The sequence below is a fragment of the Sturnus vulgaris genome, chromosome 3 (assembly GCF_052056855.1).
Source record: "Sturnus vulgaris isolate bStuVul1 chromosome 3, bStuVul1.hap1, whole genome shotgun sequence".
NCBI classification, from domain to species: domain Eukaryota; kingdom Metazoa; phylum Chordata; class Aves; order Passeriformes; family Sturnidae; genus Sturnus; species Sturnus vulgaris.
Genome location: NC_142245.1, coordinates 17676912 through 17703473, shown reverse-complemented (window position 1 = coordinate 17703473; position 26562 = coordinate 17676912). Strand labels below are relative to the sequence as shown.

Here is a 26562-nt window from a genome sequence, read left to right as displayed (position 1 = left end):
CCTGAGCCTGACCAAGTCCCAGACAGTTCAGCCCTACTCTGACAGCAGCTTCTGGGGGAAGCTCAGTGTGCAAGGGCTGCAGGTTGCCAGAGCTCAACACAAGCCAAATTAGTACAAATTCTTCAAATATGCTCCACGCTGAATTAAGGGAACACAGGAACTCAACATATCCAAAGAAACTTTTTTTTTCAATGAGTGATTTAACAGCATGAAAGGGACTAGAAATCTGGACCAAATAAACTTCTCTAGAAACACATATGTCCATTTAAACTTTGACTCCAACAGAGTGTCCAGGAGCAACTTCTACTTTTCTGAGCTTTGTTGGCCTTGACTGTAGGAGAAAATCAGGACTGCACAGCAGCTTTGCTGCTGTTTTCTGGAGAATGCAATAGGAATAAACAGTGTGTAACACTGAACACTTCATTTGCACCAAAAAAGAGTGTGAAGGCTAAAGAAAAAAAAAAGAAAAATCTCTAATGAATCCTTCCTTATAATGCTTCTTAGTTTAATTTGGGGAGCCGTTCTTCAGATTGGCATGTTTACCCAGATGACTTCACTCACCTCTCTTTAAAACCGTTTACTTTCTTAAGCTGTAATTAAAACCCAAACATTTTACATACTAACTGTGTTAACATAAACAATATTCTGAAATAGGACTACAGCAGATGCCTGGATTATTGCCATTTATTTTGATTTCTCTGTTAATGAACCAGAGTAGAATTTCATTTATTCAGTAAGACTCAAGAAAAAGTATTCCCTCTGAGACATGCTAAATCCATAGCACATTCCAGCTGTAAAATAAACTAAAAAAGAATTTTTAATACATGTGAATGTATTTGTTTCCCTGGATTCATTTCTGATACTAAAGGAAACTTAAGGAACCGTGAGGTCTTGCATATTGAAATTTGGACTAGAAAACTCCCTTAAGTTCCTTACAACTTGAATTATCTGATCCTCTTATGGTTTCAAAGCATACAGGTTCCTGAGGTTCATCTATGTCATTCCTTGAATCATTGGATCAATGCAGTTCTGTTACTTGCAAGACCACATGAATCTCCTCACATCTACAGAACAGGAAGCAGCAGATTTAGAAGAATCTTAACTTAATTTTGTTTTGACGGCAGCTTCACGGAGGAGGGGGCCAGATAAACAAAATGGAAGATACATCAAAAAGAGGGACAATTATTTCAAGAACTGTATCAGAATGATTGAGCAGCAGCTGTGTTAAACACTACCAAAGACTTTGCCAGTGGATCAACCCACAGGCTTATATCTTCTATGTTTGTGAGATAAAATCCCTAGTGGCATTAAAGATTTTGTGACCAGTAGGGATCCCTCTTCTTGGTAGCTGTACTGTTATGATGCAGAATTTACTCGGTTTATTATTCAACCGTATTATTATTTTTTCTTTAAAAACATAAATGATCAGACAGAAATGGAAGAAAAAGAGAGTCCTTCTCCTCAAGATCAACAAAAGTGGCCAGGTGGTACAAGTGGGAACCTCTTAATATGTCCAACATATCCTCCTTGGAATAAACATTTCAGATGCTGATGGACTGTCTTTGCATATACAGCTGAGCTCTTAAAAAAACAGCAGAACTGAAATGACAGTAAAGGGACTCACACCATTCTAAATGCAACAACCATGATGTGAATAAAGAAACTGACCAGTCTGAAATCAAAGAAGCAGCTTGATAGTTGAGCTACTAGTTTATTTGAGCCCAGTAGATAAGAAAGATAATCTGGAGAACAAATTTTTATTCCTAATGCTAACATTAGAAAAACATGGAAATCAATTCATTTTCCTAAACAGATCACATGCCTCAAGACATGCTATTCTTGAATGGCAGGGAATAAAGAGAATAGCCTTAAATGATATTAAATTATTTTTCCATGAAAAATTCACATCAACAGTATTTTTTAATGCTACCAACGCAAATTAAAACACCAGCATATGAGAAAAATAAATTTGTTTCAGGTGTAACTGCTGGCACAGAGAAACTGAGCCAGAAAGCTTATTACCAATTAAAGATTTCACAGCACATTTTTTGCTCACTGTACATGCAAGAGCATTCCCCAAAAGTATAAATCAAAAGGTTAAAATCAGACAAATCGATGGTTGCAATGATTCATTCTTACAACAAGAAATGCCACCCTCTGTCAAGCTACCTACTTTAAGAAAAAACACAACCAAGACTTCACTGCCAGAAGGCCTGGACTTTTTATCCAAAATTCCTTCAGAACACAGGGTTATCCTTAGTTAGGACAGAAGTTTGGCAAACTGCTTATTTCGCTTCCTTCTGTTGTTTCAGCCAGACTTTCCCTCCATATACTTCTCTCACAAAGAAACACTACATCCACAATTAAAAATGAAGACATTTGGTTTTGGCAGCACTCCAATGAAATGAGAAAATTTGGTGCCTGTGAAGTTCTTATTAAGGTATTCAGTGATGCTCTACTGACAGCTTGCTTTAGATATACAGAGTGAAACAACTGGTGAATTTCCATCAAGAATGCAGGTCAAATAATGCCTTTTTTCACAGTCAAATGTATGGACATTGATGTTTCTATTTTCCATTACAGTGGACTGGGTTATATCAAAGTCAGCATTGGCATATTCTGCCAACTATGCTTTATCTGAATTCTGATGAGCAAAAGTAGAAATAGGCTCCATCTGGCACAAAGACCAATGTACACTGAGCCAAATTAGATTTCGACAGTCGGCAGCTATTCTTTAGCAATCCCAACAAGATAGGCTGCACAAGATAGCAGCATGAGAAAACTGGAATATGTTGTACCTCATTAACCGTGCCTCTTATCAAGACTCTACTGTACCTTCTCCTAAACAGACACTCCTTCATTTTTGGGGGAAATCCAAAAAGCGTGTATTTTGATTGAAACCAAAATAATTGAAATAACTTTGATCTTAGCCTTATTATTTATACAGCACCCAAACCATTGCAGCATGTTTGTATACTAAACAAAACCTGCTTCATGAAAAGCTGACAAACTAAAGCTTACAAGCAAATAAGATACAGGAGCTGTGCATATAGCCCTGAAGTCAATAGGAATAGCCAAAGACTCAACACTTCAGAATTTAAGGCTTAATAAGAAGAGCAACTACAGGGAAAAAAGAAATGCTATAATCAACCTTATCTTATAATTATTTTTTCTTAAACAGTATTTTAACAGTGTAAAACTTCCTTGTTTTCTCATTAACTCTTGATAATAAATTATTATGTATGTGCTGCTCCAGGAACACCCAGTAATTCACCTCTGCTAAAGGAATCTCTACTCTAAGCAGCAGGAGATTGCTCTAAATCTCACTACATTCAATGGACAGACTCCCATCAATTAGTTGGAAACATCAACCAAAACACAACAACAAAGGTTCTAGATCTGTGAGACAATCGTTATTTACTGATCAGTATGGACAATTTTATATTCATACTGTCACACACCCTAACCAAATTTTATTCTTAGTAATATCACAAAACTAAATGAAAAACATAACAAAATTCAAGGTCCATGTACTGCATGCAGTACATTTAGTGCAGCTCCTACAGAATCAGATGCTTCCAAACTAACTTAGATCCAGACTATACTTTCTGCCAAAGTGTACTTTTTAAAATCCATAATCCAGACTGAGAGAAATCATTTCAGTTTTCACTAAAAATATGGTAATTACATTACATTCCTCACTTACTATGAAGAATCTGCACCACAGACTTGAAGTATGTAATGCAAAACAGATGAAATTGAATACTCAGCCACACTGAGTGTGGTAACACAAAATGTAATGAATTTAAGTACCAATGAAAGATACTCAGATTAAACATTAGAAAACACTTCCCTAATAATGACAATAGGACACTGGAACAAATTGCTTCAGGAAATGTCATCATCTCCATCACTTTTCTTTTAAAACCAGTTAGACAAATGTCTGTCAGGATTGGTTTAGCTACAGTTTGATCCTTCCTTGCAGCCCAAGGAAAGTACTAGCTGACCTCTTCAAGTCCTCTCCCAATCCTTTCCTCTAGTCTTTAATTTCTGCCACTCAGACAAATATTCTGGATACAACACAGTGTTTACCGTATGGTATCCAATGTTCTTTATGAATTTCAAATGCTAATAAAGGAAATAATAACAAGCAACAGGGAACGAGTACATCAGCCAACACATATATATCTTGAGTTTGTTCAGGCACTCATATTCATTCCTGAACACTTGAAGAGAGTGTAGTTACTGGCTTATAAATATATGCTCCACCACATCATATTATAATATCCTAGAATTCATTTACCTCAGAAAAATGTCTCCCTGTGGGCTTTGTGCATATGTATCTGTTTCCAAGTAATGGATATCTCAAACACGATAACAGTTGCAAACCAAGAATAATTATTTTTAAAAGCTGCTTATGTCAGTTTTTTTCCTTCTTTAAAGAAAAAAAAAAAGTAAAAGGGGTGATTTGAAAAATTCTCTTGGATAAATGTTTGGCAGCTACATACTCCCCATAGCTACTGTCTTCACCTAAAATGCTCATCAGCTGACAGAACCACGTATCCATGGTAAACACCCTCACATGCAGGTTAGGCCCCTCATGCAGCATTTTAAAGAGATGTCAGGGCAAAGTCACCTGTGATTGCCTAGGGATTATTTCTGTTGTCTTGACAGCTTTACAAACTAAAAGGAACACACTTGTGCTATTTGATAACTATTGTAAATTTGGTACTTCACAAGGACGATTTACAGATGTGATTTTAAACACCAATGAAATAAGAATAAAAGAGAGGTAGACATCAGAAAGACAATTCCTTACGTCAAACAATCAAGCACGTAAGAGAAAGTCCAATGCATTCTGAAATTTGTAAACATTCAAATTAAAAAAAAAACAAACAAGAAATTAATTGAAATAGTTTGACATAGGAACTATTAAAAACAAATAAAAAACCCAAACCCAGGTTAACTGGCCTCTCACAGTGGATCAAGAATATAAAAGTTTGTAACTTTCCTCAGGGATGACTTGTAGCTGAGTTACTGATATGAGAAAAAAAAAACCTTGTAAGGACTCATATATAAAATTGGGCACACATAAAGTACTGAACATTTAAATGTTTAATAATGCGTTGATCTTGAACAGAATAGTATTATTGATTAAAATTTCATGCATGAAAATATGAGAGTCTTGTACCTTATTTCTTTTTGGGTAATTTTAATAGTTTTTAATAGCTTTTTATCATGGTCTCTTCTGCTGCAAAAGATTGAGGTTCAATCATAAAAGTTTTGAAAGAGGTGCATATTTAAGATAGGAGAAACAAAACAGGTATGTTTTTAGCTATTTCTTTTTCACAAACAAAAACTGATTTGGAAAACAAGCACTTGATTAGAGAAGTCTGAAAATCAACACAGGATATTAGTAAAAATTGTTACTAACTGAACTCAATTTGTAAAAATCAAGGAGACAACACTTGGGAAATGAGGTAAATATTCTTACATGAAACAAGTTGTAACAGAACTATAGCACAATATGGTAAAGCTCTGGAGGTACTGTGCCATTTAGTGATCAAAGCCAATACAGAATTATGGTTAATCTGAAAGGACTATTAACAAATCCAATGGGAAATGGGACTCTTCTCTCAGTGATCTTGCTCTGAGCAGGAGGGTTAGATCAGCTCACCTAAAGAGGTCCCTTTCAACTTCATCCATGCTGTGATTCTGAAATTAAGGCTAAACCACCTTTTCAATTTTATTTCACTAATAACCTTCTGGTTATGTTGTACCAAAGCTCCTCAAACCTAATTCTGAAATGCAGTAGCACCAAAGTACTACAGCTTCAGCTGCAGCAGCCTACATACTTCTGACTTCTTGTGGCTCAAGACAGAAAGCATCTTTAGCCTTTTAACATTAAGAACATGCCTATTTTTGCACTGGAAATTGCAGTTCATAAAGCAAAAATTGGCAAAGTCCCTCTCTGTCTCTCAACTCTGCAGCGATATGACAGGTAAAACCACAAATTGTCTTGATTGTATCTTGACATTTACTAACAGTCAGGCTTACAAAATTTATTAAAATTAAAAGCTTCCTTTCCCTGATCTAAAGTCTCACTAACAGAAATCCCCTATTTATCCCAAAATGCACAGCAGCCGAGGTTAGTCTCTGCCATTGCTTACACTGTTAAGATAATGAGTGCTGGCAAGATTGGCCTGAAGCCATCAGACACCACTCCATGAGCAGCCCTCCACACCATTGCTCTGTCTCACAAGTTTTCTCTGTGTAAAAAGTCTTGGCTATCAGAGAAGACTCATCTCCTCCTAAGAATGGCTACAGGACACACATATGTGTGCATATATATATTTAAAATAGCCAGGAGCAAAGCAAGGCTTATAGGAAGACTTTCAGGTGGCAAAATACATAAGAAATTTGCTGAAGATGCAAACTAGGCACTATCCTGGACTGGACTACTTACTACAGTGCATGGATTACTTTTCTCATCATGCTTTCATGAGCTAAATTGTTTTGTAAATTTGCACTATGCAAATTTATATATGCATGCCTTTTTATAATTATGAAACAATATTCTCAGGAATCCACATTCCTTAGAACAGAGCACTTCAAAACAAGCAGAAGAAAATAATTTATATTAGGGCTGTTCGATTACAGAGGGTTCTTCAGAACCCAACTACTTATAGGCAGAAAGATTCAAAAGAGGTGTTTAAATTATATCCTTATGAGACTAACTGTGCCTACACTGAAAATACTGAAGCAACCTGAAATGAAGGAGCCCCTGGGAAAAAAGGATGGTAGGGAGTGGACTGCTCACCTAGCAAGGGGCCCTAAAGTAAAAGAACACAATTAAAAATAGGCCACGAAGCAGAAGCTGTGCCACGGTAGGCTATGTACTATTCATGAAGAAAGAGTTGGGTACCTTGAATTTACACAGCACTTAGAAAACAAAACAAAAAAATGGAGTTCATGTTTCCATCTCCATCTGGTGTTCTTCTACTTTTCTAATAAGCTACAAATACACTCAGTGAGGACCTGGCTGAGGGCACTCGCTATTTTCGCCTCTCTAACCTGTCCAGCTGTCACAACGCTTTTTTTGGACCTGATCACTCTGCTTATAGTTTCACATTCCTCAACAGAAACTCCACACCAACAACATTCATCAGGGAAAACTGCCAATTGAGTCAACATTGTAAAGAATAATGGCCTTCAAGCCCAAAGTTGCATGAATATTGAGAAATGACACCAAGTACATGAAAAGCAAGTAACTATCACAGAAGTGCATTCAAATATCTTGAGTACAGTTTGGTCTTTTTTTGAGGCACCCTATTAGATGATACCTTGAAACATTAAAAACCAAACTAATTTAAGGTAATGGTGATAGAAACAAGCATCATTATGCAACTTTAAATATTAGGTTTATTCACTTCAAATTTCAATGTAGTTACTATGGAATACCAAGCAAACTGCTTGAACTCTGCAAACTTCAGTTGACAGAGCTATTTCTGGGTTGTCAAACTGTACTCTTTTGTATTGTTCTGTTTCTCCTCCAGAAGATAAGAATAAAAAACACCATCATGACAATTTAAAAAGCAATAAAATGACAGTATATTTGCCATGTTTTGCCATGTCAGCTTTATTGGAATTCCATTTTGGCTTCTAAGAACTTAAGTAAACAGATTAGGAACTCCACAAGCACTACTACCCTGCAGCATATTCTAAAGATTAAAAAATTAAAGTCTGCTAAGTAAGGCTAATTCATGTCAAAGCTTTTAGATTTCTAATAGTATCATGAGTTACTGGCGAGTAAGGGAGTAGAAAGAGTAAGCTCCTTAAGAATGTTATGTCCATCTGTGAGTGCCATCTGTCAAAGAAATCCTGAAAGAAGAGGCTAACAAGGAATCCAGAATATGCTCAGCTGTTGCACTGTAAATTACTACCTATGCTAAAAAACCTTAACACGTATTTCTAGCCAGATAAATGTTTTCTTTCCTTTAGATTCTCATTTTAGATATGCAGTTTCTGCTCTTTGCTTTTCAGTACAACCACACACAGTCCCTAAAGCAGCTCACAGCATTGAAAAATTCTGAGAGTAAGCAAGATATCATAAGCTGAGGACTTGCACTGGTTTTGATAACAACACCCAAAAAATATTTCATATATTCATTTTTTAAAAATCCACTGATGATACAAAGAAAGCAATTCACAGAAGAATGTTCACTCAGAAACTGTCTGAACAATCCAATAAATTTTTAATATATATTATGTATGTCTTTGTATGTATAACCGTATAGGGCACACCTACATATATTTTAATTATCAGGGATATTTCTAAGTGCCCTGAGTTTAAGCAAGCTATTAGTTGCAAATCACTAGAAAATTTCTGGGACTCATCACGAAACAAACTAACCTGCTGGGTCCATACTGCACTCCACAGCAACTCTTTCTTGGTCCTTTTCTATCTTCCTCCAGGAATAAACACACAGATATAAATACACCGAGAATTACGGGAGGTGAGGGCAAAGGAATTCTGTGCAGAATTGAGTTCTGAGATCACTTAATGCTTTTCGTTTTTCCAAAAGAAGGATATACAGTCTTAATATGAGGTTGATCTTATCTCTCCCCCATCCATTTATTTGATCAGCAATAAAAAACTATTAAAAATGTATTAAAGGGAGATGGAGAAACACAGAAGGAAGTAGAACATGTTTTAAGGACTAGGGAGCACATTACAAAAATCTAAATGAATTGTTTGTTGTTCCTGAGTTATGTGGGAATAGAACAAAGATAAGACGCAAAGCTGTAAGTAAACCCTGGAGACTAAAAATATAGTTTACAAGGAGAAGAAAACTAATGCCATCCCAAGCCAGCAAATATATACATCAAATACTTGCCACAGCTCTTGCAATATGTGAAGAAGCACTGCTATATCCTATATGTTTTACTGCTCTTCTCCCAGGCTAGTAGGGCTTTAGGTTTCATCTATTTTTTGAAAGACTGCCCAGCAAAAGAAGAATGTTTCTGAAAACAACACTACTATACAGCCATTTTAATGTGCTGCATGGAAACTTTGCTTTCTCCATCCTTTGCCCAATAAAGGTTTATTCAGCAGTAACACAGATACTTGGGATTCCTCTTTTTTTAATGGACGCCAGTGTTTTTAAGAGTATCTATCCCTCTCAAAGAATAAAAGAGGAGGTGGGGGAAAGAACAAATACAACAGAAAAAAGTATAGCTTTTCCAAATCTGCTTTGCACTTAACTGTGCCCTAAATTGACAGTATAGAGGTTAAATGCTAATAGGAATGAAGATTCCTTCCTAGTGAGTAAGTAGAAAGTAGAACAGTGAGGAGCAAAGAACCTATTACTCCTGAAATAATAGAACTAAATTTAGGACAATCTCTCTTGCTTCCCCTCATCTTGAACATGTTCTTTACTGTGTTGCAAATACAGCATCCTATTTATTACATCTTGGTTATCTGAAAAAAAATCTGTGTTGAAGGAATTCTATTCACAAGTTGTTAAATACAGCAGAAGATACTGCTGTTAAACACAAGAACTGCAAAGTGACTGTTTTTAGAGACAGAGAAAAGGAGTGTAAAAGCACCTACGTATGTGCAATGGAAGGTAGAAAATTTGTATTTCGTACAAATTTAGATTATTTCACGTTATTATTCATTCCATGTCAACCACCAACCTGACCAACGTTGGTATAGGCTGAATTAAAGCCACGCTGGATGAAGCAAGAAAAAGAGAACTCCTTACAGGTATGTACACAGGCAAGGCTGTATACTGACAAGAAACAAGCAACTGGATTTTATCATTTCCTGTATGCTATACCACAGCCAGGGGAGAAGTCACATCACAACCCTCTCAGGAAATCCTCAACCAAGTCCTCCAGAGGGAGGACAGCCCATAGCAGTGGAAGGAGCTGAAGAGGGACATAAATGTCTCCGAATTCACAAGGAAAGCAGAAATGAAGAAACAAAAATCCTCTTGCTTCTGTCATGATGTGATTTTTTTTTTATTTGCTGCATCACTCAGGACTCCAAAATACTTTTTTAAAGGGTGAAAAGTAAACCTTGTGCCTTGTTGCTCAGTCCAGAGCCATGGTGGGAAGGCAGCCCCAAAGCACTGCACTGCAGTGGCCGTGCTGGGCACATGGAAACACAACCGGCCTCCCAAACCCTCAATGCACAGGAGCAGGGCAAAGAGTCATTTCTGTCAGAAACCCTACCCTGACTGCTAAAAGAAGATACATTGTACACTGTTATTTGGCATTAGCTTTTCCTTTGTGTTAAGCTAGTTCCATGTGAAATCATAGAAGTTTGTTTCTGACCATGTCCAGGGAGAGTGCAAGGTGAATTAAGAGACTCTCCAGAAGTCCCCTGTGCCGAAATGAAAAAGAGTTTTATTACTTCTTAAAATATTTTTTTTCTTTTATTTTGTTGTTTTGGGACAGGAAAGGGTGCTTTCTTTTTGACACTAAAATGACATTCAAAGTAACAGATTCACAGCCTATATAATGAGGGTTTAGATTTCCATTTTATTACCCTATCATCAGAGGTTCTTGTACCCTGTTTTTCACACTGAGAGAATTTGAGTGAGAACTCCGTAAGAGATTGAGCCTCTGATCCTTCATCTGACTATGCAAGATGTTACACACTGGGAATTTTTTCTCCTCAGAAAGACCAGCTCCTTGACCCTTCTTTGCTGTAGAGTACAAACATGAATGGAAGTAGAGCGGAAAGGACAGAAAACAGTGAACAGCAGGATGCAAAGATGTGCTTCCAATTCCTAGCCTGCCTGTTGATTATTTAGTAACAACCAATTTTTTTTTCTATTGTGCTTTTTCACATTTGATGTTCATACAAAAGCCATTAAGTGCAGAAAGGAGGAGTCTGTCAGAGAGAGAAGTTTTGAGTCTGAAAATGCTGAAAAGCAGCACTTTGTGCAGACAGCTGAAGGGGAGAGTGGTAAGAGTCAGCTGGTGCTCAGGCAAGAGTCAAGTTTGCTGAAGCACCCAGGTGAACCACAAGCCTGCACCTCAGAGAAAACTATGGAAAGTGATTCCAGCTTTTTCATTTTTAGTCCTATCACTGAATGCAACCACAGAATTCATATCAAGAAGCTGCAAGGAGAGAACATTTAGTAGGAAACTATGTACTTCACAGCACTGTTGATTTTTTATTAGAGATTTAGAATATGACTGATGTGCCTCAATTACATGTGTTGTATGAAAGAGATTCAAATGGAGAAATGCAGCTACTGAGTGAAAGCTGTGGCTGAATTCACAATTTTTAAAAGAAAGTCAGAGAATACCATCCTAGAAGAAACAATTATTTAGGAATATTCAAAAGTACAACAAACACACCATCCCTCAAGCTCTCAGAAGTCACTCTCATCTTCCTCTTTGTTTCCCTCACCCCCATGCTTATTTTCTGTCTGGTCTCTGCACCATTCAAATTGCTGGTCACTTGGAGAACCAAAGCTGCTATTTTGAGTCACTTAACCTACAGTTAATCTCATTGTTGCTTGCCTGTTTAAGTAGAATTAGTTGGCTCTGGTGCACCCAATGGTTAACAAGGAGGCTGACAGCAAGTCTTTGGTTATATGTAATGTTACAGAAGGTGCACTATAGAACTTGCATAATGAACAGTTTCAGCTAGTTTTGACATTAATTCTTAGAGAACTGAGGGATATGTGACTTGATGAATGATGAATTAATCATTCTTGTCTGGCTGAGACACAAGCATTGCTTTTCTCTCTGGAAATCAAACGGAAAGCAATATTTTTAAAGCAAGGAACAGCAATTTCTAACTTAAACTAGCAAGTAGACCTGTTGCATCTAGAAATGATTTATTAACATGATACATAGGCGGAGTTTATAAAAAACTTTCTTTGGACATGTGTTACAGTTGATCTGCATCAGGAAAAGTCTGAATAAAAAAACCCCAAAACAACTAGTTTTATGTGTTTGAAATTTATTCAGAAGTGTGGAATCAAAGATCTTGGTGCCTGTGCCTCATCTCCAATCAGGAGACCCTTTTCTGAACTCACCATCAGTCAAATGGCTTTCAACAGAGTGCTTATTTTAAAAAATGGATACTTTTTTTCCACCATTTTTGACATTATCAACACCATTACCAAAGCATTATGAGAAAACAATGCTTCCCTAAGTAAGCAAAGCTACCCATGTGCCTAACACTATTCTTTTTCACAGATTCAAAGACAGGTTCCTATTCTGTGTTGAAACATCAGAAAGCAATGGCTGCTACTTAAACATCAAATTTTTAGTACTCAATTTGAGATGATCTGCTCTAAATAGTCCATAGAACACCAGGCTGGAAAGGACCACGAGGATCATCTGCTCCAACCCTCCCTGAAAAGCACAGTGAAGATCAGACAGCTCAATGTCCTGCAAAACTGATAGCCAACTCAATGCTGGTTCTTTTAATAAACATAACACTGCTTAAAATGTCTATTCTTCCCATGGATCTGGAACAAAGGAATATATAAAATTATATGACAGTACTTAAGTACAGCCTGCCCAGAGCTAAGATTTGAATGTCATAAATGTTCACTGGAATAAAATCGTGGTTCAAAAAGATCTATTAGACTAGAAATGCACCAAAAAAGTAACACACAGAAGATAAGGTATTCAGAGTTCTTCTACTTAATATATTATGCTAATGTAATTAGCAATTTCAGTAAGATTATTACTGGTGCTATTTCAATGTTGTACAAACTAGTATCTCACCATCAGATACTTTCAGCCAAGAATTCTCATTACCATAAAAAACAAATTAAGTCAAAGCCTGTAGTATGAATTCCAACTAGCATGTGTATCTCAACCATTTCACACATGAGCTGCATTTTTACCTTAAATGTACATTTTAAGTAACTGCTGCAATGTGTTCCAGCAGACCAGTTACAGAGAATTTCAATCATAACAGAACCCAAGAACTACACCAGGATTGGGTCAAATTTTCTAAGAGGATACAAGAAACTACTTAAATCCAGTTCAAGATGTTGTTTTCATGTGGGAACAGGAATTTCCTGATATTGTCAGAACAATTCTATTATTTCATCACTCCAGAACAGAGGGATTAGAAGATTCTTTTGATGCTGTCAGTAATCCATACACATGTTACAATGCACTGATCTGGTATTAGGGAACTGAGAGGCAATAATGGAGACAAAACAAGTTTCTGAAATGCTTATTGATCTGAATCACATAAGCACAGCCAAAACATTGCACAACATTTCCTAACCCACAGAAATCAGCACCTCCAACGTGAAGACACACACTTGATACTAAAGTGAAAATCTAGATTTTTTTTTTTTTCAACATGATATCCTCAAAAAAGCTCCAGTGTGTTAGAGGTTTCATGTTAGTCTTGTCAAGGCACTTTAAGATATGCATATTCAAGTTAGTGCACACTGGGTGGAAGTAAGACAAAAACACTGAGAGAGGCAGAGTTTTAGCAGGCATGAACATCGAAAGGTTTTGGCAATAACATGTTCATAAAGTAAGTAGGGAAATCAGCAATCTGCTTTGCATTCATGCAGTGTAGTTGCTGGCAAAGAAGTTACTAAATTATGAAGATAAATTATTAAATTATGAAGATATAAAATAAATTATTATATATAACATATAAATTATTAAAATTATGGTTTAGAAATTTTTTCATTTTGGTATATTGACAAAAAATGCAGGAAAATGATGGAACAAGCAGAATGGGATAACAGAACTATCTTGCAAGGGAAGCTGCACGGAGCAGCTTCTGTGTTTGTGTTTCTAATGAAGCTGGCATAGTTCTCGATTACAGACTTTAAAATTTATCAGCTTGTTAAGGTCAAACGTCATCATTTATTATAAATCTATTTTCTTTAATTGGAATTAAATCTGTGAGAAGGCATGCAAAGGTCTGGTTTTGAGTCAGATACCACCTGACAAAAATACTGCATTACTTTCCATGACATCCTCAGAACTCAGATTCTGATTTTTTTGCAAGAGACAAGTTAAGCTCTCTTACAATACTCAACTGGCAATCATGATGTTTTACATTTCAGCATTCACAACTCTCCTAAGCATTTGACTGTCAAAAGCAACCATGACATTAGTAATACAGACTCTCAAATATTTTCCAGAAACTATGGTTTTAAAGAAACAAGGTAAACAAAGGCTGACTCAATGTATAAACAGGAGTTGTGACTTGACTGTAGTTTCTTTTTGAGTCCATTGACAAGTGCTGCCACTGTAAATCATACTTTTCTTACTTCAATATTCTACTATTTTTTGGATTTTACATTCTTAAAAGAACTACCAGCTTTGTGACACAGGTGAGTAGAAAGAGAATGTTATTTGGAGCTGTTGCAATTAATCAGGCAGAAAACATGTGGACTATAGTGACACTAAACAACTTTCACTTCTGTAAACATAATGTGTACTACTTAGAATGATTATGTGAAATACCACATTATGCCATGCAAACACTGGGAGCAAAATCTGAATTCCTTTGTGTGCACAAGTCACCAGGATCAAGTAATTTTTTGTCACCATATTATGGATTGAGACACAATTCCATATTAAAATATTTTTATTTTTTCTCATTTGAGAGAAGGTGTCACTGAAAGAACAAATGACAGTATTAGGAAAGATATTGATAATAAACTGGCTAAAGGAGAGATGGCTGCATAGTGCTGAAAGACATAATAAAATCAGAGGGAGATTATTACTGCTGATCTGTGGGGATCAGTTTTGAAATTGATTTAACATTTTAGCTTTAAAACCTGGCACAAAAATAAATGCACACTCATAAAATGTGTAGATACTACAAAGCTGAAAAGCAGGAGTAACAGCAGGGAAGACTGGAATATCACACATACAGAAATTACTAAACTGAAGGCTATAATAACAGAAATCATATTTAACTTAACAGTGTAAAATGTAAATACCCTCCTGGTGAGTGTAACAGCAGAAACTTCTCTTATACACTCATGAGCTTATCAATTGTGATAGAGAAGGGAGTACATCACATCATTATTTTACATCTGTACCTTTACAGATGCAACCATGGCTCTTCTTTTCTCTGGGAGAAATATTCCAGCAGAGTGAAAAATACTGCAGCTAGAACACAAGTTCTTTCTAAAATGTCATCCCATATAATATTTACAATCCTTGACATTAAAATTTTATCAAGTTGTCTGACAACTCTAAGATTAAACAACAACTTGAAGAATAACTATACTCAATACTGTCGTGAAACGCTATTTCAAAAGTTCTTATCTGTAAAAGAAATCCCTAAAATTTTGACTTACATATGAAGAAACTCCAATCAGGCTATCAAATATGCCAAAATGTAACTGCTACTCCGATAGTATGAAACAGACGAAAAGCAAGTAGTCATGGTGGTATAAAAATTTAGCTCTTTTTCATCACTACTAAACTCTTTAAGGTAAGATGCACACATAAAGAAATGTTATATTCTACAGTTCTTCTTTCTCTTTTGTAACACTGTCCCCTGATCAAAATCAGCCCTTGAAATACAACACACGTTGATTTCTTATTTTAGCTTATTTATTGTAATCCCCAAACCTACTTGCCTTTTTGGAAGTATTCATAATCTTAGAGTTCCACATACTCTCAGCTGTAGCTTGGCTGTTACTACACCTACAGCATCAGAGACAAAATTAACCTGAACTCAAACTTCACAGCTCTACTGCTCTGTCATAAAATTGAAAATATATCCACCACATTAAATTACACACTGTGTTTATTTTTCACTATGCCTATGCTCCACTTTCTTAATATGTTAAGTAAGGCTGTGATAAGCTATCTTCTAATTCCCAGAGTGTTTAAAACTCCAACATACCTAAATGGGATACCCAGTTGAGCCTATTCACCACTTCATTGTCAAGAATTACTGTGAGACAACTTTCAGTTCTTGCTTGTTTGGTTTTGCAAAGCTTTGTAAAGCTCTCATGGCTTCTGCTTATCACTGTGTCCATGTGGCCCTCTGCAAAGTCACGTCTTTTCAGTCACTGAGCCAGCCCTGCAAATGCAGCTGTACAAAGATTTTGGTGTACCAGATTAAGTAGCTCTGGTAACAATTTATCTTTGGTTAATTAAAACTACTGCAGCATACAGACAAGGAAGCATATTGAAAATGAAGCATGCTTGTATAAATATAACATAACAAAATATTTATATACAAAATTAGCTTGAAATCAGCTTATGGTATCTCTGGTACCTGAGGGGGATTGTGAGCATATGCTTTTTTCAGAAGATCACTCCCCTAGAGATCAAAACTACACTTTCATCCTTTAACACAGGAAAATTTTAATTTTTTTAAAGCAAATCTTATGAAAGAACAATATTCAATTAATAAATAAGCCCCTATCATGTTTAAATCACAAGAAAAATATTATAAAAGATAATATGAGGAAACAATATGAAAACAATACATTAATTCTTATGAAACAGAAATCAAGGAAAAGAATAAAAATATATTTTAAAGTTTCTCATCCTATAAAGCATTTCAGAATGTGTTTGGCCAGGTTCAACATGTAATAAAATCTTTATTCCAACCAAAAGGCAAGGAAACATGAGGGAATAAACTAGACCAAGCTTGAAGCAGATGTCTACAATTTCTCTACCATGTTGTGCAGCAACAGACATATGACATAAATAGTTCAGTATGTGTTTTTTGCTTTTGTTGTTGTTAGAAAACAAACAAACCATATTGACAGGCATGATCCAAATATAATAAGCTCTGTGACATTGGCATAAAACTCTTGACAGCAACAGACTAAGGAAGGAACTGTAGCCAGAGGCTAAAAAGGAAGAAATGCATTTGGTCTAAATGTATCCCAGTATATCCAGTACTTGCAATAGCTTAACAGGAAAACATCTCAGATATTTAAAAATAATTAGAAAAATAAAGAGTGTATCCTGTTTGCTCAAACATATTAAAATTACACTTTTTAAGAATAAAGTGTTATTGGAAAAGCCTTTGTATTCAAAGTGCATATGTAAAAAATAATTTCCTTGTGACATAAAACACAAGGCACAATGCTTATTTTAGAAAAAAAAGCAAATATATCTTTTAAAAAGTATCTTGGAAAGGAACTTCAGGGCTGCATTTTCAGCTCTTAAGGAGAACTCTAAAGGAGCTGCACTTACATAAAAGTAAATTCCTCTCTGTGCTAGTTCAATTTCCTATATGAAGAAGACATAACTTTGCTACAATTGTATCAGATCAGATTTTAGCCCTCCTCCCTTTTTTCCCTTTCTCCTTTAGGCCAGTTTTCTCTTTGTACCTTTCTAATGCCTTTTTCCAGGACTTCTCACACTGTATCTGATTAAGAATTACTAAGTTACAGTGGCAGCAATATCACTGCTTCCTGCTGCAGGAGGAAATGTTAAAGGCTGCCCCCTAATAGCTAATAAAGAAAAACTGAACAGCACAAACATCACAGCACCTGAGTCAATAAAGATTTTAATACAACTTTTCAGATAAAGCTCCACAAGGTCTTGCTTCCCTGACCCCAACCACAGAACCTTCCACAACTGAACCAAGCCTGACCTCATGCAAGCATCTGCTTGGTAAGCAGTATTCTAATTTGCAGGATGTTAAGTGACCTATTTTTTTCTCATTTAAGAAGTTAAAAGCCAGCAGTATTTTGCTGCTATTAAAAAGAAACACAAGGCAGGCTCCTCTATCAATGCAACAACAGCTCTTCTGGATATGGAAGAGGGAAATGACAATGCTATTTGGATTAATACCTCCTTAACTGTCCATCCAGGAATCAGATTCTTGTTCTGATATATTATTACAATAAGATATCTTGCAGGGTTATCTTAATTTACTATGAAAAAAAGGAAGCACTACATTTAGTGGTTGAGGCAACAGACATTCAACTCAGAAATTCAGCATCAAATTTCTACTTGTCATATCTGAAAGTTCAGCTACTTAAGGTATTTTCACTCCAAATTCACCAAATATTCACTGGGAAGAATGCTCTAGCAAGAAACCAGGTTTTAAAATACTTCTTATAATACATTTAAACATCTCAATGATACAGTTTTATATGAACACTGCAGGAATATCTGACTCTAAAGCCAAGTAATTATTGTTTATTTATGCAATGACAAATCTACATGACATTCGAAATCAGATAATGATAATGAATTTGTTCAGTGCAGCTTCTAATCTTATGCAATCTAATAATATAAACTCAATTGTATTTCAAATACTAAAAAGTAAGCAAAGGGCAGATAAAATAAAGATATTTCACGAAGGAACTTGAAGAACACACAAGGTATTAATAAATAAAAATTGGAGACACTATGAAAGGAGGTAGTTACGAAATAAATACTGTGTTCACAACAAGATAATGAAATGGAAGGTCTGTAGAAAACAAAACACAAGGCAGACAGCTTCCTTTCCACACAACAAAACAACCTGAAAATAGTGAAGACTCTATCACACAATTGCCATCCTCATTTCTGCCTCTGCATTATTCTGAAAATAAACAACAACAAAAAATCACTGAAAGTTAATTGCCAACTCTACCTTGGTCACCAAACAAACAGCTAATCACACCCTCAGAGCTGAAGTCACTGAGAGAAAAAAATTCAGAAATAAGGAAAATGTTTTTGTCCTACTTTCCTGATGTTGATTTTGGATATCACAGAGAGTAGTAGGAAAAAGTATTTCCAGGTCTGAAATGATCAGAAGAGAACGAGTGTAAAATTACAGCTTAACTTACATGAAAGAGCTTGCAAATGGGAATGTTTTGTCCTCAAAAGAAGTTATTAAATTCTCTGTACACCTCCAACTTCATTAAACATTGAAACATCTCATGTCAGAGCTAGGACTGTGCTAACATGGACCTTTCTTCTGCGAACACCAAAGAAGTCAAATCAATCTTTATGCCAGAGGCAGCAGGAGTTCTTGTAAAGTTCCATCACATTTAGCATCCTCTGAGTGTTGCTTCAAGGATTATTATTTGGCAGGGAAGACCACAGATTTTTCTATAGAAAACTTCAGGCATTAATAATTTTCCCCTTAAGAGTTAAAAAGTACTCTTTCCAATCAAACTCTATTTCTTGTCTTTCTCTTTCATTTTCACTTTTAGGAGAGTTTAAACACTTCTGTTTTATAACAACCACCATCAATTCCTACCTAAGGGAGATTGCATAACATCTGGCAGAGTGCTCACATCCTTTCAAGCAATTGCACCCAGAAGCTGCACAAATTGACATGAAAAAGTAGAAACTCTTCATCAGTGTACTCCTTCTTTTCCTGAGTCTCTTTTCTAGTAAAGGAGAACGAGTACCAGCTAAAGGACAGGCAGGGACTCAGAAAGAAAGGAGAGGTGCAGTTCTTGTGTTGCTGACCTTCCTCAGCTGACAATAATCAACAATCTCCTATGTTAGGAGGTCAAACATGAAAGGGCAAAGTTTTACTGCAAGCTGAGGATATCATACATTTATGATACTCCAACTATTTCTCATGCCCCTTCTTCTTTAAAATCACATTGCCAGATATCCCAAGTAACACTCAAGGGATGTAGGGGAGAAACAGGTACAATGTAACCAGCAATGTTTTTATTCCCAAGACTGTCTTAAGTCCACTTCCTAATATTCTCTGTAAGACTGAAGAATTGACCCAGGTTAGTTAAAATGTAAAGGTAGTTATCACTTGGCCTGGCCACTTCAGTTCCCTGCACAGTGCCACAAGCCTTTGTTTTAGCAAAGAAGGAATGCCAGGAGCTTGGAGAGAGAGGAACAATGGGAGAAAAAAGGTCCAAAAATACATTTTTAAAGGCACCTCTGTGGAAAGGACTACTCAAGGCTGCTATCGCTTAAGGGGCTGGATTTGGGGTTTTTAAACTCCTTCTGCTTGAATAACACAGAATATACATATAGGTCTATACCAGCTCAGTCACCCACTACCCAGCTTTCACTCCAATCCACACTCCCATGACACACTCTAAGAAACCATTTGCCTTCTGTGTGATGTGCAGTGTGATCCACTAGCTCTTGGCACTCCAAGCATCTGTGGCTCTTTTATTTCAAAATACTTCTAGGTCACGGCAGGCTTCTTTGGAAATCCTAGCGATGAATTGTAGTCAAACAGCATTAACCTCAGCCAGCCCTCAGTGCAGGTCAGGTGCCACCCCGAGGGCACACTTTGAGAGCAGCTGCCAGCGTTTGTGCCACACGAGGTCACAGGGCAGAAGGAAGGCCCAGATAACCTTTGTATCCAGCCCCTCCTCAGTGGAAAAATGGAGCGGAAACAAGTCACAGAGCTCTCCTACCTTTGTCACACAATGCATTGTAAGGAAGCACTGGCTTACCAAACGCTCACTAAAATAACTTTTTGTCCTGCAGTTTTCCATGTAAAACTAAACCATGCCACATTTCAAAGCAATGCATTTTCAGTAACTATCAAAATAATCCGATGTTATTTTTTCCTTATTTTTCTAGCCCTTTCCTTCACTCTCAGCACTTTGTAAGGACATCTTCATGTGTGTATTCCACATTATGCTTCTTGCAAAGTTTGGTAAACACTTAAAATACGATGTTGCTTTCTTTCGAACCCACAATGAGGGCTCACTTTACCAAAGGCCAGAGCACTTGGCTCGTCCTTGTGCCAACTCAACTCAGACACACCACGCAATGCAGCTGAACTCCCAAGATGGGCCTTCCACCCCTAAATTTTCCACTTAAGCAAATTAATGATCAGTAAAGATGGGATACACCCAGAAGGCAGAAAACCACTTATTCAGCAAGTCAAAAATGGATACACTGGCACTGAAACTTATAGTTGAAAGTGAAATGCATCCTACAAAGGATACCAGATTTCAGCTGCCTGCTGACAGTAAATATTTCAGGGATGGCCCTAAGATGATTTCTACTGAGGACAAATAGTACCTTCTTGTTAAAAGCAAAGAGTCTGGCTTGATAGGGAATAGACAATCCTTTTATGTCTCTAATGGATTTATTCCCTTATGTTCAGTATTTCTCAGAAAGGATGCCACTTCCTCAGAGAATTCTGCTGCTCTACATTTTAAGGACTCAAATGTTCCAGTGAAGCTCAGCTTGAATTTCAGAAGCTGATAGAGAAAATCAAAAGAAAAGGAAAAAAAAAGAAAAAAAATGCTAAAATTCTTCTAACTAAAAGACAGCAGCAACCAGAAATCCAGAAACATCCTGATGGAGCTAACTGTAATCTCACATACTTTCTGGAAGTGGGTGTGTTTACGCTTTGCATGCCTATTTTTTCACATACAAAAGACAACAACTGACATGTATGTAACTTAAAGAGTTTGCCCTGTAGTCTTAACTATCCTCCCATAAACTTAACCAACAAAAATAGTAATTAATGCAGGTGTTTCATAATCTTCCAAAAATATTTTCTTAGTAAGAAAGTAACTAAGGATTGTTTTACCATTCAATAGAAAAAGATGGCTGTTTAATGTGGGGGTGTGCCAATATATATGAAAACTATTTTAAATGAATATTTTTGCAGTGGTCTGGAGGATCATGAGCCTAAATGTTGAACACTCCCTAGCTGCAAATTGGCTCTGCCTTGAATCACTGTGCAGCCCTGCAGAGAATAAATAGGTGGAGGAAAGAAAGTCAAAATTGAAATTATTTAATCACATTAACACTTACAATTCTCTACTTTTCAAGAAGATGTAATGCCCCAAATTAAATTTAGGACAGAGACAGACTTAGATGCACCCTTAGTAAGGTGCTACCTCAGAAGACAGCACAAAAGGCAGCAGCACAGACAGAGCAGGGGTGTCAAAGCCACCACTGAGTGTGCCCAGGATGAGCTCCTGGCCAGAGAGCATCTTCTGCAATTCTCAGGGAAAATGTCCTCCCATGGCAGCCAGGCCTTCGCCAGTCTTTTCTAACGCTAAAAAATTTAGACAAAACCAAGAATTTCTACTTTATATAAAACTGAGAGAAAACCTGATTCACCAATAAAATCACGAAAGTATTGTAGGAAAAAAACCGATTTTTATGTGTTTGAGGTAACACAATATGCATTAAAGAAAGTGTAGCTACCTAGCTTAGACTGAGAAGAGTTTTACTGCAGTCCACACCTGGATATTTCATAATGCATGCAAATACAAGCTTTTAACATATGCCATGAGGAATTAAGTAACAACACAACCTTGAACTAAAATTAATATTAAAGCATGTAGAGACTTTTTTCAGAGGAGGAAAAAAAAGCCAAAAGAACCAAGCTAAAAATATATAAAAATAAAAGGCAAATTGCTGTTGATTCCTAATAAATGGGAAATCTTACCCTGTATGATACCACAATTTGCTGAAAACTGGCACAAGACATTATTTAACCTTGGCCTAAAAGCAAGCATTGCTTGTTTGGTACAAATTATAATTGAAGATATCAGGGTTAGTGTAAGCTTCCCAACAAAGTTGTGCATTTGTGAGAGATACAAACATGTACTTTCTTTCTCATTTTAAACAGCTGCATATATAATTTAATATATATAATTTAGATGAAGTTTCCTTTCTAAAGCTAGCCTTGGAGCTGTCAATATCACCTGGCAATGCCAGTGCTAGTGAATTCATACCAATGGCAAAAGCCAGATACTAAAGGAAATGCTATTTTGTTTACATTCTGGAGCCATCATTTAGCTATCAGGTAAAACACCACAAGATTTTTTCACAGAAATTAATTAGTCAGAAATGAAAAATTATCCGAGTTTTCTGTTCTGATTGATGTTATCTCAAAAATATTGGATCACATATTTGTTGACACTAAAAAGAGGATACAACCTGAGAAAACATTAAGAATACCCTCAAAAATGGTAGTATTGATGTTATTTCTAGCTAGCAACTTTTCTTTTTCTTAATTTCGTTAGGTGTCAGGAGATTGCTTCAAAAGCACCATGCAATTTATCTACACAGTTTTTAGTAATACCTAGATTTTGATCTCCTTCCATCTATAAATTCATCCTGCAATCCCACAATGCTAGCACAGAAATAGCATTCAAATTTGGAACTGAAAACCTGAATACAGTCATTTAAGTAATGCTGAAGTTGTTTGTATTTGACATTTCAGAATTGTGGCCAACGTACTTTAGGAAAGAAAGTGTCTTGCATTTGACATCAGAGTGACTGGCACACAAACAGCCACTGCAATCAGCATCACTCCCAAACAAAACTAATTGACAAGTAAAAAGTGATTGATGCTAGAAAGGCACAAGAGGAGTGACACACTTAGAAGAAAAACAGAAATACCATTTTTGAAAAGTACAAAAACATTCACTGAAAGACAGAAAATTATCATCGAAGCACACCACTATGAATGGTTAATGTGAAAATCTATCCTGAAAGAACTGGGGCACTAAAAGGAAACAAAACAAAGCAATCTGCTATCTTACTGTGTGAACAGAACCTTGACCAAAACACGCCTAAAGCACAGTTTCTAGTTCAGTAGCAACAACCCAGATCAAATCCCGATGCACACTGGCTATTCATCTGAAATACCACTACTGCAGCTGCTACATTAATCCAGCTTTTAGCACTATTTCCTCCTTCTCCTACACCCTTTGCTGTGTGCTAGGCACTCCCAAAAAAGGATGTGGCCAGCATGGTTAAGCCTTCAGGAAAAGAGCATTAGTGGCATTTAGATGATGTGTTTTCTTTTCCTTTCTTTTGCTTTACCAGTTGCAAACATCTTTATAAAACTAACAGTGAAACTGGTTTCATTTCAAAGGCTGATCATTTAACATATACTCAAGTGCTCTTTACATTTTTAATCTTGCCAAACATGCCTTTATAAACACGCATTGTATTACAGCAGCACTAATGATAAAATGCCAAAATGATATTTAGAACTTCATGAACGTGAAGCTACTGGCAACACCACAAATCAAACAACAAAGGACCAAGAGTACGTAGGGGCTTTTTTTTTTTTTTGTTAAAAATTCACATGCATAATAATTAGCATATAGTTTTCAACTGCAATGCTACTATTTTCATCCCAAATTTTACACCAGCACCTATTTCATCTTGGAGACACTACTGTTTGAGGATGGAAACATCTGATCTGTTGCAAATTACATACTATCAGTATTGAATTACAAAGATTTTGATTTTTTGGAGGAAAAGATAGGAGGAATATGTTCTTCTGAAAAGAGTAACTACTCCATATGCAGATTTACTGAGTAAAAGACATAGCAAAAGTAGAAGGTGTCTCACCAGTTTACCCACAGTCACATTTTAAGAATTAGATCCAAATTAAATTGAATGCAAAAACCCTTCACATTAGGTCCCAAGCAAAAAACAAAAAAACCAAAAGAACAGGCAGAAATAACACAGTTCTAATCTTCAATAGTCAAGGAAAACACTGTGGGTTTTTCCATAAAAAAATAAAACTCTCTCTAGCACAGTTCTTCAGCAAAACTAGTATACTTCAATATATTCCAGGAGTGATTTGCAGTTTAGCACCACCACACCTAGAGCTCTCTCATGAGGAGCCAGAATTGCAAATGAAATAAAACACAACCCAGTAACACACCACAACCAACCACAATACACCTCTTGGACAAAAAAAATCCCCTAACCCCCCTCCCTCCTCACATACATCTTTTTTTTTGCAGTGAAGTAGCCAAGTGGGAACAGTAAAAGGAGGCATGGTTAGTGCAGACTCTAATTAAGGGCGATAGATGGATGTATCAAACAAGCTCATTCTGCCAACTTAATGATTCAGCTTAAAGAACAGGGAGTTTTCCTCCTGACTTCTGTCAGAGTCAAGTACATCTGTCGAGTGCATCTGAAGATTCTGCCTCTTGTAAGTAACCTTTTTCTCTGCATACAAGAATTACCAAGGAGTTCAGGAGAGAATGATACATCAAAGAAAAGATAATGTTAGTTTTGTGGAAAAATCAATCGTGGTCTCCAAAAAAGCTAGACACAAATGATTTAATATTTTCCTGTGAACACAGTATTTTTTTTTATATATAAATACATACATACATACCAAAGTAAAGATAAGTACCACAATTTAAGTACTTCCATTCATTTAGCTGCCCTCACTTTATTTTAAAGATGATATCCTTAAGTCCAAAAGAAAATGCTGAAAAAAAATTCAAAGCAGATAGTGGTGTGTTTTCAGCTTCAGTATAAATCAAACAGATTAATGAAGAAACAGAATTTGACCTTTCACTAAACCTGTCCAAAGTTGATCACATTTCACAAACAGGTTTCCAGTTTTGCTTTTATAAATCATGGATCATTAAGTCTCAAACACAGCAGTGTGCAAGGTTCATGAGATGCATTTGGAGGTTCATTCATGCCTCTGACCATATGCACAAGTTTAGCAACAGCTCTAATAACCACAATATACACACAGATTGTTTCTATCATGCTCACTATCACAGCAAGCACTTGTCACCAACTTAAAATCTTCTACAAGGAACTAGTTCCACTCCATCCAGTAACTCTCCATAACTCCAACAGGAATTTGCAGCTCTAATGACTTACCTGTGAACATAATGCAACTGATGAACTGAATCGATGGCTATCACCATTTCAGCCAAATAAAAACGAGCCATATCTTCAGGGAGTCTGTCCTCAAACTTGCTGAGCAATGTAAGCAGGTCCCCTCCAACATAGTAATCCATAACCAGGTACTGTGGAGTGGGAACGATAAGAGAACAGAGTGAGGGGAGAAAAAAAAAATCACAATTTATTGAGTGAATAAAAGACTAAATACTCTTTGAAGCATAAAAATTATTTCACTGCAAAAATTATTACAGACATAGAAAATACTAACCAAGATGCTTAGGTGCTCTGAAAACAGTAGTCAGTTCAGCTGCAGTTCAACATTTAGCCTACTTAAATATTTTTCATATTTATACCTCCCCAAATATAGTAAGCCTCATGACAAAATAGGATCAACTTCATCCACAGTCCCAAACAAGAAATATTTAGAGCCTCTGGATTCCCTTATGAAAACAATGCCCTTTGTTAAAATGCTAAAGGAGTAAAGGATTGGAGTAGAGATATATAAAAATGAAAGAAGTGTGTTAATCTGCAATCTCATTTACATTGCCCTAATTTCCAAGGCTTTCCCTTCCCTTTTTTCCTACCATCTTCTTTTCCCATTAAACGAATTACTTTGGAGAGTAAAGTTTTTACACTACTCAGATTAAGGCAAATTCTGAGAGACTTCCAGTGACCCACAGCATAATTCCAGAAACTGTTGACATTACACATGATACAGGACCTGGCAACATAAAATACAACATGTCACCTTCTCTAATTGAAAGGATGGAGAAAAATATTGATTTCTTATGTATTAATGAAACATAAAACTTGCTAGCCATAAAAGTGGATGCAAAGACTTTAAAGAAATCAGAGCCTTACTGCATTTTACTATGTTTACAGAATAAAATGCCAGTTCTTTTAGCTACATAGTTAAAATTACTGGAAAAAGTGAAACTTAAGTGTGAAACTCAGGATTAATATATTTTAGTTTAGTTTAGTTTGTTTTTAATTATG

General features: G+C 36.2%; 1 protein-coding gene across 9 annotated transcripts in view; it reads right to left on the bottom strand.

Annotated features, from left to right (window-relative positions):
* Nucleotides 1-26562, bottom strand: part of CDC42BPA (CDC42 binding protein kinase alpha) — a 180973-nt gene that overhangs the window by 82697 nt on the left and 71714 nt on the right. For all 9 annotated transcript variants that reach the window (XM_088161092.1, XM_088161084.1, XM_088161085.1 and 6 more), the window contains exon 6: nt 25543-25691. In XM_088161092.1, coding sequence (XP_088017218.1) covers nt 25543-25691 — 149 coding nt within the window. The remainder of the gene's footprint in view (nt 1-25542; nt 25692-26562) is intronic.